At 43.5% G+C, this 16495-nt stretch overlaps 2 protein-coding genes across 5 annotated transcripts in view; both read left to right on the top strand.

Annotated features, from left to right (window-relative positions):
- Nucleotides 1–6285, top strand: part of TBC1D23 (TBC1 domain family member 23) — a 125929-nt gene extending 119644 nt beyond the window's left edge. The window contains exon 21 of the transcript XR_008577424.1: nucleotides 6276–6285. The gene's annotated coding sequence lies outside the window, so the exon portion shown is untranslated. The remainder of the gene's footprint in view (nucleotides 1–6275) is intronic.
- Nucleotides 1–10157, top strand: part of TMEM45A (transmembrane protein 45A) — a 29370-nt gene extending 19213 nt beyond the window's left edge. For 3 of the 4 annotated variants that reach the window (XM_054828202.1, XM_054828193.1, XM_054828211.1), the window contains 4 exons: nucleotides 1475–1687; nucleotides 2398–2582; nucleotides 4804–4949; nucleotides 6162–10157. In XM_054828202.1, coding sequence (XP_054684177.1) covers nucleotides 1475–1687; nucleotides 2398–2582; nucleotides 4804–4949; nucleotides 6162–6255 — 638 coding nt within the window. In that variant the 3' untranslated portion in view covers nucleotides 6256–10157. The remainder of the gene's footprint in view (nucleotides 1–1474; nucleotides 1688–2397; nucleotides 2583–4803; nucleotides 4950–6161) is intronic. The other variant, XM_054828221.1, reaches the window with a different exon arrangement.
- Nucleotides 10158–16495: the final 6338 nt, after the last annotated feature.

Below are 16495 nucleotides of genomic sequence, written 5' to 3' on the forward strand. Positions count from 1 at the left end.
TGAGAAGGAACTTATTTTTTAGTGTTTTTAGATTTTTAGATTCTATCTATCTACTCTTCTTTAGATGCTCAGAGTTACCCAGTTTCTAATCAAGGTGCGGGCTGTGCCAAAATCTTGTTCATGCTTTTCCTCCCCCTCTGGGCGTTGTATCGGTTAAGATACATCAGCACTGATCTTGTGTGCACAGTATACACTTCCATATGCCTTAAAAAATTATCAAAACCTAAATAATAGCCTTCATTTTGAGATGTGAGTGGGGACATGTTTCCTACAAGTCTCCCAGTCAGTGTCTACAGGTAACTGGGCAGCTAAAACACTCATCTAGTGTTTTTATTTTCACCCTGAAACAAAAAAAATATTATTTTAACGTATGGTGATTTCAGTTCCAATCAAAAATGTGGACAAGAAAGCCTGGCAAGGACAAACAGTAAAAGCAGCAGCAGGAGTAAAATCTGCTGTTTCTGTGTTAGGAAAACTTGAAATAAAGGTGGAAAAACACTGCATTTACTCTGCAGCATATCCACTTGTACAGCAGGATGCTGGCCTACACTTTATGAACAATATAATTAACTTTAATGCTTTAAAAACCATAATGTATTTTAAACTCTTCCCAAACTTCATTGATCATATAAAATATCTAAAAGCAGCTTTCCCCTTGCAGTACTGCAGCTAGTTAGCAAGACACCGAGGGGCCAAGGTAAGGGAAGCGGTGGAGCAGCAACTCAAAATACTAACTCAGTATACATTCTCATGGGACCTTTAATAACTCTGCACAGTGGAGGGATTTCTTTTTATGGCTTTACAGGAAAAATCCCTTTTGAATTAAGAGTCTGAACTCTGTCATCCTGCATATTGCAGGGGACTGAAATGGTAAATCTTTCTTTTGGGGACTTTAGCATGTGTTAAACGCATGTTTGAACCACTGGGAAAGGCAGCTGAAAAATTCGGTCAGAGGACTACTACAATAGCAATTGTTTAAAAAAAAATAAAGCAGCACAGAATAGCGGTCTCCGTTTTCACTGCTGGAAACTGTAAGATTCAAATAGTCCCACCAGGAGTGGTGGAGCTGAAGCCTGGTTTCCTCTGGCTTTCTCCTTTCTGGATTATGTGACGTTTAATATACGCTTGAACACACTCTGTGGTCTTTCCCTCAGCAAAGCAACTTATTTCTCCACCTACTGCCTATTTTCTTTAAAATTTATATAAAGTTAATATATTTGAAGCCTCTCTGCATTTTCATTTGAATTTGGACAACACGTTAAAAACTTTACTGGGAATGACTGAACTGGGAAGAAGGGAGCAAAACACAGCAATCACCCAGAACAGTGCTCAGGAAGCCAGACTGAACCCCGAATCGACTGGCGTTATGCTGCATAGGGATATATTGTCGACTCCGTTGTTTGTATAAAGACTTACCATCGGTCTATACCTTAAGCACCAGGACAAAGAGTTATACTTCTCGTATCATGCGCAGGAATGGTAGCCGAGCAGTTTGTTCCCGATGGACCTCATCTGAAGTTGTATAATTACGAGGAAAAGCACTGGGATCACTTGATGAACTGGCAACATGCCACCATGTACCTCTTCTACGGCATTTCAGGGTTGGTTGACATCGTGGCTCACGGGACCAACGCATTGCCGGTGGCCATGGACAGGATGATGCTTTCCTTAGCAGTTTTTATTGAAGGTCAGTTTACCTCTCTCTGCAGAGATGCGTGTGAAACTTGGTATCAGTCTTTGCCTGGGAATCTCAAATCAGCCTTAGAGAGTGAGCTCTACGGGCGCCGGGTGCTTCAACTCCCTGAAACGCATAAAAAAAGATCAGTCTTAAACAGTCTTAAGCCCTCCTTAAACCGCTGAGGGTTTGTCTGCACAAACGTCAGAGCATGATCACACATTGTAGTGGCGTACCTGCGCTTTTCTAACTGGCTCAGACAGAAACAGAAAAGTTATGAAAATAGCGGCACAAGCCTGTTTTGGGTAAGCGCTCAGTAGCTCGGGCACGTGCTTCAGGGTATGTACTGACATGGTACACAACTTGTTAGTTAAAGCCAGTGGGAAATGCATTTACCTGCACGGCAATCGCACTGGCGACACGCTCAATTCATGTTGTCTGTACGCACAGTACACCCCATAGCGTCCCTCTCGTTACGCTGAGGAATGAGGCTTTCTGTTTTAAAGGAAAGGTGACAGAGCTGCAGCTTCCCGTGCAAGTTCCTGGTCTGAGCTCAAGAGTGGAAGCACACAATACGTAGGCATCAGTCTTAAAAAATTACTCTTGGCTTAACCGAGAAGGTGATCTTGACATAAAGGGAAATGTTAAAGGTTCACTGTTTTCTAAAAGCAGATGAAGGCAGATTACAAGGAAAGAAAATATCTTAAACTGATTTATTCCAGGTTTTCTCTTTTGCTACCACCTTCATGGGAGAGCCATGCTGGATGTTCATGTTCATCAGTTACTGCTATTTGCTATCTTTGGAGCAGCTGTTTGCATATTTCTGGAAGTTTTCTTCCGTGGCAGTATTGTGCTAGAGATGCTCCGTACAAGCCTCTGCATATTACAAGGCAGCTGGTTCTGGCAGGTAGGTCACTTTTCTGCCTTAGGAATTTCTTCCTTCACCGAAATTAATCATTTACCTCTTTTCAGATGTTTCACAGGTGATATAATATGCCTTTTAAATACACACCTCAAAGGACTCATAAAAACCAATCTACTCTTAGGGTCCCTTTAAAGACATAAATCTATTTATCATATCTGGTTTACAGACAAAGAAGCCACTTTACTTCTAGTGTCTTTTATGTGAATCAATAAAAAAAGCTCAAGTGGTTTTGTTGAGCTCTCTCCTTGCGATTGAACGTTCCCTCTGATCTCTGTAACATCCTGTTCAAAATTCGCCAGGCAAACGGCAGTGATTTTACAGCCCGGCAATACAGGCTGCTCTTTACAAAGACGGTCCCCGCCGTCGGCTGCCGGAGCAGGGAGTAAGTGCCCAGCGGAGCACTGGACGGGTGAGGCAAAGCATCCATTGACATTGCGTGAAGAGGAACGAAGGCACAAATCATCTTTTATGTTGGCTGCCTCTCTCTACTTTCTAAAAAGCGTTTCAACAGTGTTAACCTAGCTTTGAAAGGTATTTGAGCTCCTGGTTCGCGTTAAGAGATTGAGCCATGTAAAGCCTCCTGCTTTTCCAGCGTTTGTTTGGGGAGCTGAGCAGAAGAAGTAACAGCCCAAACTTTTATATTTCAGGGATGTGGCTCCCAAAAGGACTCCTCAAAATGTAGCTGCTGTGCCTTCGCTTACTTGTGATCCTATCCAATTAATAGGTATTTGATAGCGACCTTTTTTCTGCTGTCAAATAAGAGAGATAATTTAATGAATTGCTGCGATCTTGTAACAAAGAAACAGGAGTGCTAGTGCCGCTGTGTGTTCCATCTTATAGTGGAGAACTGAGGTCACTCCAGTGATTTTTTCTTTCCGGCATGTCTAGACTGGCTTCCCTTTTTTATATGCTGGCCAGACACGATTAATAAAAACCTTTGCTGTTCCTTAGGAGAACTGGACACTAAGCACCAAATCAAATATTTAAATACTTGCTCTGGCAAGAAGACAGACCTCTGAAACGGCTGTATTTTTCTATAAGTGAACTCAAGAACCTGGTGCTGCAGCACTTGCTGTTTTATTTTCTTGTTTGTAAACTTTTCTTCAGTGATTTAAAAAGCTTTACCTAAGAGGAATTAGATGCGACCATTTATTCTTTGTTGTCTGCCTAGTCTAATTTTAGAGCAAGTTATTTCTTTAGCTCTGGACACAATGTGGGATTTGTTTCAAAGTAAAAAATGGAAGAACTAAAAATACAAGAGATTTAAGCGTGGCTTTTTTTCACAACCGCAGCAGACTTCAGCCGTATGTGTGACTGAAAACCACATACTGGCTGCAGCATGACAAATTTGTAAAAGGTAAAGGGACTTTCTTTCTGCATCATCAACACCCTTATTCATTGAATTCTCTGCATGGAAATGGAAAATGCAGTCCTCCCCTCCTCCTTTCTCTCCTCCTCTTCCCAGCCCCTAAATTCTCAGCTAAACTGCTGAGCGGTGACTTTGAAGAGTATTAGGCAGTACAGAGGACCAGTGCTCGTCAAGGCAGACCCCTGTGTGGCCATGGGATGACTAGGTTCCCCACTTATGCATTAATCTGAATTTGATCTTTCCCAGCTCTGAATAAACAAATCAGCTATGTATTTCACGTGAACTTACAGCCTTGGGTGAGAAAGCTCCGTTTTTACGTAGTTTCAAAACCTGACCTTTTTCCCGGATGACCCAAAAGAAATAGACTTCTGGCTCGCCTTTATTTATTAATTTATTATTCATCTCCTGAACCATGTAACACATGGCCAGGCGCTGTCAGGAAGAAGCGAGTCAGCGCAAAATGGCCAGGCAGGTTTGCTGGTTGGTGATGTGCTTGCAGTTCAGCCCACACATGGCTGAGCACCATCCCCTTTCCTTACGGCACGTAACGGTGATGGCTGCAGGACTCGTTGGGCCGGCTCCTTAATTGGCTGGGCAGGAGCCGGGGGTCTCTGAGACTGGCTCTGCATCTTCAAAGGCATTTCTGCACAAAACTGTGTAAAATGATCCATCGCAGCTGAGTGTGACTGCCAAATTGTTTTTAATAACAATCGCAGAAATAATCAGCACTGTAAGTAAACAAAATGTCTGCCTTGTGACGGGTAGCATAATACACGACACGGCATCTGATATACGTCAAATGACGTCTGCTAAAAACTTTTTATTTTATTACAGATTGGTTTTGTGCTTTATCCTCCAAATGGGAGCCCAGAGTGGAATCAGACGGATCATACGAATATGATGTTCCTGACCATGTGCTATTGCTGGCATTATGCCTTTGCTTTTCTTATACTTGCAGTGAATTACACAATCGTCACCTGGTAAGTTACCTGAAACACTAAAACTTCGGAGACCTGTCTATTTAGTCAAGCAGGAGCTTTATTTTAGAAAAGTTTCACTGAAAAATCAAAAGGTTTCCAAAAAGCAATTAATTGTCTTGCAAGGTAAAATAAAAATAGGTATTGCTAGTCAATGAAGACAACATGAATCATTGCTTCAGTAGAAAGAGAAAAAACATTGATAAAGTACAGCTCTGACAGCATAATGCTTCCAACGTAAAATAAGCTCTTTTTTATAGTCTTCCACATTTGTAAGTCCATAAAAAATTGCAAGGAGGAGAGACCTTTTTTTTTCCTACAACATCTTCTCTCCCAGTGCTCGTCTCTACTAATTCCAAGTGGCTTAGTCAGCAGGCTTAATGACTTAACTTTGAAGATTATTGGACAGGTTTAATTGCTAGCAATTCCCCGTGATTAGATCCAATTTCTTTTTCACTAGCCAGTTTCATCCCTTTACCAAGCCTTTGCCCGCACGGTCCTAAACATGCTTCTCACCCCTCACTTTACCCCTACCATCCTAACTTCCCTCTTTAATCACGCTTTGGCCACATGTAGTTCTTGCAGTCTTGCTTTGCACCGAGGAGGCGTCATGTCTTTTTGGATCTCAGTCCGAAAGACACCGATGCTCAAGGCTGGTTTGTTGTGTAAACGGTGGCAACTACAGAGAAGGTGACAGGAATCATACATCCCTTGTGATGCTGGGAACAGCGGCGGCTGCAGCTGAGTTCCCGTCCGTGGGGAGGCTGGCCAGACTCAAGTCTTCTTCACAGCTTTATAGTACTCTTCCAAGTGAACACAGCTATCGGTCTTGTACCTGCACATCACTGAACTTTCTAGATGTTACACCGAGGTTTGCTTAAGGTGTACGCTCTTAGATGTGTCTATGGGAACAAGCTCTTACAAGCAGTACCTACAGGTGGTATCGTTACAGGCAGCACATACAAGTGTCACGGTACGTGCTAAAATACAGGTATACACAATTAAGGCCTGGGGCTAAATTCTGCCCAGATTCTGCTTGAAATCACTGTCTCCTCATTACGATGTCTTCCACAGTGGCCTGCTTTAAGTCTTCATAAATCAATCATCCTAATTCCCCGATGAGATGCAAGAGTTAAATGTTTTTTACCATGTAAAAATGGCCAGATGAGCCTTTGAGTTACTATTGACAACTCTTTCTTTTGTTGTTGTTTCCAGGGCAGTTCGTTCAAAGGTTAAACAGTCCCAGTCCATGGAAATGGGATTACTGAAAACATCTGAACGAGATCAGGAGTCAGAAGATGAAATTTAGTATGAATATGCCTTGACTAGTTTACCCGCTCTACCATTAGGCTAATTGATACCTCATTTCTAGATTTTTTTTTCATTCTTTGCTACAATTTGCTATGAAAATATCATCCCCTGAGTACTGTCTACATCTACACAGTTACGTCTTTATTTGCAGAGGGTAAGCTTGGTATCGATTTGTGGTGGTTGCACTAGTGCCTTGCTTATCACATGGTTCAAAGAAAACCAGACTAATATTAGACAGACTTGGAGTGGATGAGGTGGCATGATGAAGTCTGTGTATTTGCCTAATTAAAAGCTAAGCAAAATGTTTTCCAGCTGCTGCTGAGCAGACTGTTAAGTTTCCATAATTAGGATGTCAAAATAAGCGTGTTTGTTGCCCTGCAAGTAACTGTGCGTAACTAACTGTGCAGACCTGGAAAAGGGTAGAACAAGATAAAAATATCAGAGTCTTGCAGCTGTCTTGTTTAACACCTTCATGTCTTTGCTTGTGGCTTTATGTTAAACGGAGAGAACTACTCACTGCAAACCCATTCCGTGTTTCCCTGAAGAGTGTGCAGTGTGTTCACTCCCGCAGAGACACTGCCAAGCTTGGCAGGAGGACCAAAGAGGTGTATGACGATCAAAAGCCACACAGTTATTCATTCTCGCGCCTAGATAGTCCTGCCTCTTTGCTATCACTTGACTTTGAAAGGCAGTGAAGTGACTCCGCTTTTCCTCAGCACCTGCAGCAACTTCTTTTCCAGAAAGGCTGAGGGGCGTCCAGTGAGGCAGCACCTGGCCACAAAGCCAGTTTCTGTCCCAAGGTTATTTCCTTTCCTTTGGTGGAATTTGGTGGAATTTCAGCAGGGTTCATAGCAGACACATGACTGGACCCAGCACCTGGGTCAGGAGCGGCTAATGCTGATCTGCAGGCAGGATGAGACGGATTTGCAGGCAGGATGAGACAGATTTGCACCCTTTTCCCTGTGTCGCCCCTACAAGCGCTGGGCAGCCTGCCCAGGGCTGCATGGCAAGCTGTGGGAGGGCAGATGTTGCCTTCATGGTAGCTCCTTGCCCAGCTACCTATAGCAGTGAGTGACATAAAAAACCCATTTTTTTAATTGTATTTATTTTCTCCCTAAAACTGAAGTCTCAATCCAGTGCAAAACAGAGTGCCCTCCCCAAAGCTCAGCGTTGCTTGGGATGCACTCCACTCTCAACCAAAGGCAAATAACCGGTACGTGGCAAACGGCATCAGAAAATGGTGTTGTACATAAGCACACTGCCCTTACGGGGTGGACTTTTGAAGCATCGCTCTGGCTGTAACACATCTTTCAAAAGACTTGCGCAGGCAGCTGGGCAGGATGGAGCACTTGCTGCGCCACTGCATGTGTGCTCTGCCTTCCCGGGGCCTGAGCATAGGACACGTGCTGGCGGCCATGGGCCCTTTCACATATCCACCAGCGGTGAGGTGACCATTCTGGAAAACAGCCCTTCCCTTTATACCACCTCCTGAAAATATTATTTTCTAATTATTTTCAGAAATAGGCTAGTGCAGGACAACACATTCCGTTCAAATAGTACCAGTGCATCGGGTTTGGTGCTGCAGAAGTGTGTTCCTTCTGTTATTTGAATATTTTCAGGTGCTCCTAAGGGAATGCAGAGCTGGACTCTGGTAGAGGGATGAGAGCTGTAGGATCTGCTCCCTCTATTTTTGTGTTTCCCTTATATTTTTTTCAGTGTGAACCAGAAAAATGAGTAGCATAAAATTATTAATTGCAGTAAGCTGATTGCTTAAAAAGATAGGCAATAAAATAGTTTGTAGCTCAAAGGGATCCTAGGACTCAGAAAAAAAATCAAAGGCTTTTTCTAAAGCTATTTCACCTTCAATGCAACATACACATTCACTTCATTTTTAGGACCCACCTTTTACCTTTTCTTTTTTAAGGAGTAACTTCCTTAGCTGCACATGCTGTTAATGTGGAATTTAGACTGCCAGGCTTATCAATGTCTTTCCAAAATCAGTGAGGTCATTTATTCTGAGGGAGATCTTCAGAAAGTACTTTGCTTCTCATAGGCAGGAACAATGCAAGTTTCTTCACTGCTTTTCTTGATTAATTATATTTAATACTGTACAAATATTAAGGTGCTGTATCTCTAAACTAAAGGGATAACCTAAACAGGAAGAAAAGTGTGATAAACTGGCTGAGCTTTGATATGTCTTAAAAGACTTCAGTTGGTAATTTTTTAAAATTATTTTAGAACTTTGCCAAGTATCGTGAAATGACACTTGTAACCAAGTGTAAATTATCCAGATGAATCTTCTCTGGAAAGCAAGAATAGTTGACTCCCAGACATTTCTATGTTTAGAAATGTAAAATGGGAAACTGCAGATGCATAGCCAAAGATCGCCACTTTTCTTAATACTTGTTTGCCCTTCTTCAATGCCTTTCTCTGAAGGGCCTTGGAGATTTTGGCAAACTTTAATGAAGTCTGTCTCAGGACATTCTTGTAAGCTAGGTATCAGTATGGCATTTTTGTAGCTCTGTGTCTCAGCTTTGCAGTGGTCTCGCTGTAAAGTCTGAATTAATTGATATTTACTCTACTCTGCAAATCTAAGGCTTGAGTTCCATTACTGTGGTTCCATTAAAATCAGACTTTTTGTTGGCATATGCCAGGAGGCAGATCCGCGGCTTTGCTGAGGAGCTTGCCTGTTAATCGCGGCAGGAGCACCTTGGCCAAAAGCAGCGTGTCATTACAGACAGCTGTAATCTTACCTTCACTGCGCCACATCACTCTTGTCTCTAAATTGCTGGGATTCTTTTAAGGGGCAGAACTTTTTTCCTGACAGCATGATTGGGATATAAAGCTTCTGCAGTGCTGGGCAGTGAAGATGAAGGTTATGTATCAAAGAGAACTTGGGGATTATTGCAAAAGTCTGTCACGGTAAGCCAAAATCAGTTGACGAAATGAGTCTCATGGGATTCAATAACCTGAGTGAGCTGTGAACGTGAAGGGTGCTTAGCAAACCCTCCTTTTGTAAAAAAACCCTGCTTTTTCAGAAACGAAAAGTGCCAGTACTCGAAGGCGGTGGCCAGAAGAGTGGCTGCAGCTCCTGCTGTGACCGCCTCAGCCCCGTGGCTCTGGCTCCGTCCTCACCTGCACCCGGGCATCACCCAGCAGTGGCTGTAGGCCTGTGCCTTTTCTTGGGAGAAAACCTGGGCAGGACTCAGCCTGCTGAGGGGGATCGCCTCTGTCACCCTCTGGCTCCCTGCGGTGAATCTCCCACAAACGATCAGAGAACTGGACGAATAAGCCCATCAGACACATCTGCTGGTTTTGGCGCAACCGTGCTTAGCAAAGATGCCTTTAGAGAAGCCCAACGCGGAGGCTAATGCAGTCTGTGACGCAGGACTGTAGGGCAGGCTTCTTACCAAAACTCTCGCTTCACGTAAGAGAAGGTGGCATTGCATTATTAAGCTTGAAGAAATGCAAGGAAAAACAGATCCTGACGCCTCAGAGAAACAGTGGTCTCTTAGATTTAATTTTTTAATACCTACAGTACACGCAGAGTGAGTGTCATAGTGGGGTTTTGTGCCTGATGTATGTTTGGTGCCACAAAGGAAAGAAACACCCCGTTTCAGGGCGGGTTTTTGCTACGCAGAACACCCAACCTGTTCTTCTCAAGCATTGTTCAAAAGAGATGTCGAGGAACAGTAAGAGTACGATGTACTACAGTGAAAAAGGTACAGCCTTTGGCATTTCACTAGCTTTTACTTGAGTTGAACGAGTGGAGGAAAGTCTGACAAGTTTACAAACACCACTCAGAAAAAGGTAGCTGCTCTCAAGAAAATTTAAATTATTGTTAAATATCGGTGCCTTTGAAAAGCTATATGGTAGTTTATAATAGACAAGGTATGCCTGTAATTTTATTTAAATAAAATTGTTTTATTCATATGAGATATCTGTCATGTTTTCGGGGGAAAAAATATAACCATCTATGGGGCAGGATGGGGTGGGATAGACATGTTACTCTCATAGCTCGCTCAGACATTTGAACGAGCTGCACTCAAATTCAGAAAAGGTCAGTGCTGCCTTGTCAAATTCCCTTCATTCTACTATTTAATTGTCATTTACAACACAGGCGAAAACAAGTCTTTTTGAGGTCTGGGCAGTAGAGCTTTGCAGATCCACAAAAGTCAAATGCTATGGAAAAAGGAGGTCCCAAGTTTGGATCTGGTCTCCTGTGTCATACATGGTGGAGCAGCCAGCAAGCCAAGCAAACAGAACAGCATGAAAAGGATCTTTCTGTTTTGGCTAGCTTAATAATAAAAAGATTTAGGATTTTATTTGACTTTGTTCCCTTTTTCCTTTAAAGAAAAAACAAAAACCTTTTTTTCTGCTATAAGATGAAAATGCATTCTGAAAGAAAAAACTGAGATACTTGAAGAAATGTTGGCAATTAGAAGTTTTGTCCTCTTCATATTTTTCACCAGTTTCTAAAATTAAAAGTAGGAACCATGCCTGACAAAAAGTAGCAAATAATTTTGGCCACTCTCAGACTGAATTTTGGGGATAAATTGATTATTCATTAAATATTACAGTCCCATGGCTTGCTTTCCTCATTCCATGGATTTGATACCACTTTGCTACATATTTGACAGAAAGTGGTTTTTTGTCAGCTATGGAGAACTTTGGGTGGGATGCACTTACCTGTACATAAGAAAACTTCTAAATTTCTCCAGGACCAGGTAAGGGAGAGAAAGTCAGCACTTCCTAATTTCCCATTTCATCTGGTTGCCCACGAATCTGAAAGAGTCACATAAGACTTCTGAAAACTACCAGCCAGAAACTTTAAAAATCTAGAAGTAGCTTTAAATAAACCAACTGGAGAATCAACCGTTTTGCATTAGAAAATCAAATGTACCAATGTCACCATATCCCCTGGGGTTGGGGCTGGGGTCATCTATCTCCAACCACATTGGCAGCGTGACTGCTTACTCTCATGGTCGACCTCAAGGAAAAGACGGTGACAGGCTGTGTGCCCTGTCACATTTGGGCAATGGTGCAAAATGCACATTTTGGCATTGGCTCTGTGTAAGACAGACCAGCTTCGGTGTGTGGCAGAAGCTTGGCTCACAATGGGAAGGTGTCTCCACCCGTGGGGATGACTTGGGACCTCACAGTTGCATTGGTGTTGGGGTGAGGCACGGAGGGAGGCACTTATGCATGGTATGGGGGGGCTGGTCTTGGAATGACATTGCCTGAGCTCAGTGTTGTCAGGGGGCTGTGAAGGAGTCAGTAGCCCAAAGGAAAGGGGGCTGAAGCCACCCCCTGGACAACCAGGGAACAAGATGTTCTGGATGAAAAAGGAGCATGTCCGAGTTGGCAGCTAAAGGCAAGGCTGCTCCTGCAGTTCCTGAGTCCCTGACCACACTACCAGGTGCACCTACACCATTTTAGTCTGGATCAAGAGAGCTCTTTGGACCTCACCCACTCGTCCTAACTTAAGCGTCAAGGTTTGCACGATGGAGAGGAGTCAGAGTGCAGGAGCTGGGGTACCTTCACGGGAAATGGAGTTTGATGGTGCTCTCCAGCATTGTGCCTCGTGTGCTCCAAGCACTCATGGGCATCTGCATCCCTGGAACAAAACTAGAGTCCCAAAATGCCTGGAGCGTGGAATGGTTGTGCAGGAGAGGTCTGCTCCTTTGGCCCCACTGATAGAGGCACACGTATGGTTAAGGTAAGGAGTTTGTCTGACAGGAGTGAAGGAAGCTTTATCACGAGGATAAATGGGTTTAATGTCGCTTTCTCTCATTTATGTTACCCGCATCTCTGTAAAGCTTAGTGACTGTGACATTCGTTCTATATTCTGTAAATAAATACTTTTTATTTTTCTTCTGTCTAAACCTACCTTGAACTAAGAGTAAATTTGACAGCAAGGAATTTCAGTCCTACAGGTTCACTCATCCCTAAAACTGAGGCAGTAGAAAACTTTGGTGTATCTGGTACCTTAATGCTCTCCTCCCACATGGTTCAGTTCCTCTGAACTACAGCATCTGGGGTAGGAGTTACTGGTACAGAAGTTGGTGGAAGAAAATGGAATAGTTTTTTTCCAAAAAACCCTTTGGCGTGTGCAGTAGTGAAAGCAAGCCTGACTCCCAAGGACTGCGCAACAACAGCACATCTGTTAAAAAGGAGAAAGACAACTGGAAAACTGCTGGGCACTTGCCTTTAAAATCTATTCTAGGTAAAATACGTGCTTGCTCAAAATATGTGGGAGTGAAAAGCCTAGTATTTGTCAAATAAGGCATAACTAGTCCCCAGATGACTTTTTCAGCGCAGTAATTTCTAACAACTTGCTATGTAATTCTTGCAGATTCCTATATTTGATACACTTTTTAGAATGAGAATACATTTAAAAAGTAGTTGAAAAACAGAATTATAAATACTACAGCACACTTTGCAATTTGATTCAGAAAGCAAGCTCTCACATATAGACCGCTGCCATTTACTGACAAAATATTCTGCAGGGGATGGTACCTAAGAGGTCAATGTCACAGTAAGGGCACGAAACTGAAGCAGAAATGGTTACGTTGACATACCGTGGTTACCAGCCATTGCCTCCCTGAGGAGGAGGAAGAAGAAACGGAAAATAGACTGCAGATCTATACAACTAAATAGCAATTAAGCAACTAGAAATCACTCCCAGCACTCTTAAGACTACAGGGCTGGAAGCTGCGTTCGCACTACACGGCATTCCAGCCTGCCTCCGGCGTTATTTACCAGGGACGAGGTTCTCAGACACACTCCAGGATTTTTTATGGCTCCTGTGTGGCAGCCTCAGAAGCAGCGATGCCGATTTCCCGCTCCCGATGGGAATGACAGCGGGAGTGAAAGCTTTGCACCGCTTTGCTGGAATTTTACCGGTTTGTGACTCTGACTCAGCCAGATGCAGTTGACACATAAAAAAATGTCAAAGATGGTGTTTACTGCTGGCACCACACTTTAGTCAGGCTTGAAAACAAGAAAGAAAGGAAATAAGAAACAGCTGGCTCTAATTAAGGCTTAAAAGAAATGGCGGAAAGCAGAAGAAACATATCTAGCCACTTAAGAACGGTTTTGTCTCCCCGCAGCTGCATCACATATACAAATTTGCAAATAATAAGGTTTTCTTTCAGTTTGATTATTCTATCATATAAACATGGTTTAATATTTTCATAAATAAAAGTTTACTATCCTTTACGATGTACCTATTGATTTGTTTTGGTTTTGCCATCTGGTTCCTTATGCCATTTTTTTTTTCCTTTAAGGTTTATATAAAATATTCATGTGAAGTTAGAAGTTCCCACTTTTTTGCTCACAATCCTACTTCCACTTCCGAGTTGACAAGCTGTCTTCCATTTGCAACCCTGGGCTTGCAACCCAGGGTTACGGACTCACAGTATTTTATATATCTAAACACAACGTGCTGCTCAAAGACGTCCACGATGATGTTAGCTATGTAAAAGAATGAAGCAGGGATGTTATTTCCACTGAACGGAAAGGGAAATGTCAGTAACCATGAGAATTAATTCTTATCTCTTTCCTACTTTGGCATTTGAAAATCTCTGCAAGTATGCAAAGTCCCTGCTATCATCTAGCAGCATTTCTACTAGCGAACGACCTAGAGCTGTGATTCAGAAGCTGGGTATGCTTTTCAAATACTGTAAACCTCAGACTTGGTGCTATATTAGATGTAGCTTAACTTAATGTTGCTGAGCTATTCTGTGACTCAGTTTCCTCATCTGCAAGCTCCAATCTTTCTGAATTGCGCTCGGTTCTGCTTTGCCCTGTACAAATCTTGCACAGGGACAGGCATCTTCCTGCGTGTCTCTTGGACTCAGTTTTAAACTCTTGGCCCTTCTAACCCCAGAAAAGCAAACATTGAACTGCTTATGGCAAGAGGCTGTAAAGTAATTAACACATGCAGGGGGACTAAGCATTCTTTGCGAGTAGGACAAGGAGGGGACGTTTCTCTCCAGCCGAGCATCACGGTTGTTCGCAGTGGGACAGCAGCGAGAGAGCTTGGGCCACGCAGCGGTCAGGCTGCCAGGGCTTGCCTGGGCGACTCTGCAAATGCTTCCTAGCCCACGGCACGGCCGGGCAGTGGGATGCACGGTGGGGCCAGCCCCGGAGCTGTGCCACCCAGCCTGCACCCATGGCTGCTCTTGCTGGGCAAAAGGGGACACCTCTGCTGCCCTGCCCCGCAGAGCCCCATTTCTGCCCCTCTGATGAAGAAAGTCTGCCAGTGCCCGCGCGACCCCCTTGGGGGGAATTTGCAGTTTGGCATTTTATTCAGATAAAAGGCTCAAACGTGCCCCATGTGCCAGGGAGGAGACGGCTGTGTCCTCCCACCCTCGGACTCCCTCCCACCCATCAGCTGCCTGCCACGGCCCCTGTGCTCTCCTCATGTCCTTGCGCTGATCCCAGCACCAAGGATCTTTTCCCTTCTCTGTTTTCTGTGCTAATGAGAATAACCCAAAGAGAGGAAAGATCCAGGACAAGAGCCACGCTTGTAACCCAAGGGCTACTGCAGATGGGCAGGCAGATCCCCAGCCGGACAGAGCTGCGCCCAGCGGGACAGCAAGCAGCCCTGTCCCACCTGGAGGTTTGTCCCGGTACCAGTCGCTGGTGTGGCAGTACAGCCTGTCTTTAACTAAAACCTCTGCGAGCAGATCGTTAAGACATTTGGCTGTCTGAAGAAGCACATTAACAATTTTGGAGCTCCCATTTGTAAATGTAATCTTAATTATCTCAGCATTTCCTCAGTCTTTTGTACGTTCTTAGGTGCTTTCCTCAATACAAAGTCTCTTGATGACTAAAAATTAGATTCTGGTATTTTCTGTATCGATTTAAGGGTTGTCAAGCATTGGAACAGGCTGCCTGGGGAAGTGGTTGAATCAACATCCCTGGAGATATTTAAAAGATGTGTAGATGTGGCATTTAGGGACATGGTTTAGTGGTGGACTTGGAAGTGCTAGGTTAACGATTGGGCTTGATGATCTTAAAAGTCTTTTCCAACCTTAATGATTCTATGATTCTATGACTTTTTCGTTATAAGTGTGAGTATTTTTATGAATATTTTGCAGATTGCCACCAAGGAGATTAAATGCATCCCTTATCTTACTCATCTTTTTTCTTGTAAGAGGAGAAAACATCTTAATAATCTCTATGGTGTAAAGAAACAGTAGCATCTAGCAGTGTCAGCAGCCCCATCAGCAGCATCTAGTGGCTAGGCCACTGGGCCACATCCCAAGAGACCTGAGCCCTTTTTTTGACTGGATTTCTGTACATCCTTGGCGTATCACAAGAGTTTTTTGAGCCCTGTTTCTAAAACTGAGATGAAAGTGCTTCGGTAACTAAAAAAGCCATACAAACCTCATTTCCTTCCTAATGAAGAACACCATATAAAAGCAAGGTACTGCTCCTACTCACACGAAGGGGCTTCAAGCACTGATCACTGCTGATAAAAAAGACAGTGTTTATTCCAATTAGTTCTTTAAATAGCTCTATTAGCCTCTTCACTTTGACTTTGACTTTTAATTTGTCAGTGGGAGGCACGCTAGCATGCAGAAGAAGATGCTGATTTTGGCAGTTTCTGCTTTACATTTTACTTGTGCCTTTTACCTTTTTTCTTCTTCTTCCTCACTCCTTTCTGGATGAATCAGATGTCCTGGGAATCTGAAGACACAGGTTTTATTCCCAGTTGTGCCAGCGCCTGCTGAGTGACCATATTTCATGGAGGCGATGCAACAAGGCTCTGCACTGCCTGTCCAAATTACGTAGCATGGAAATGCCATTTACTCTCCTGAAAGCACATGCCAAGCCCCTGATCTAGGCCAGTCCTAATACAGTCAGCATTTCCACCTCCTCTCAACACAAAAGAACATTGCTGCAGAGGAGAGACCTTCTCCTCACCCTTCCACAGCCTCCTCCCGCCTCGCTGCTTGCTTGGAGGGAAGAGAATGCCGCTGGCTCTGAGCCGTGCTCTGCGCCCCAATAACAGGCTCTAGCCCTTATCAGTATAAATGTAGCTGGGTGTCTGAGCTCGGACATTTTCCTATAGCAAGTAGAAGACATGACGTTTAATGCCTTGATAAGTGAAATGCTTTATTGGGTGGAAAATGATAGAAGTAATGGTGTGCTACTTCTCCACCATTTTTTTTCCTAAGTGGAACGGAAAAGGTTAAAGTTTTAGCAGTAGACAAGTAGTTAATGGT

This window comes from Grus americana, chromosome 1 (genome assembly GCF_028858705.1).
Source record: "Grus americana isolate bGruAme1 chromosome 1, bGruAme1.mat, whole genome shotgun sequence".
NCBI classification, from domain to species: domain Eukaryota; kingdom Metazoa; phylum Chordata; class Aves; order Gruiformes; family Gruidae; genus Grus; species Grus americana.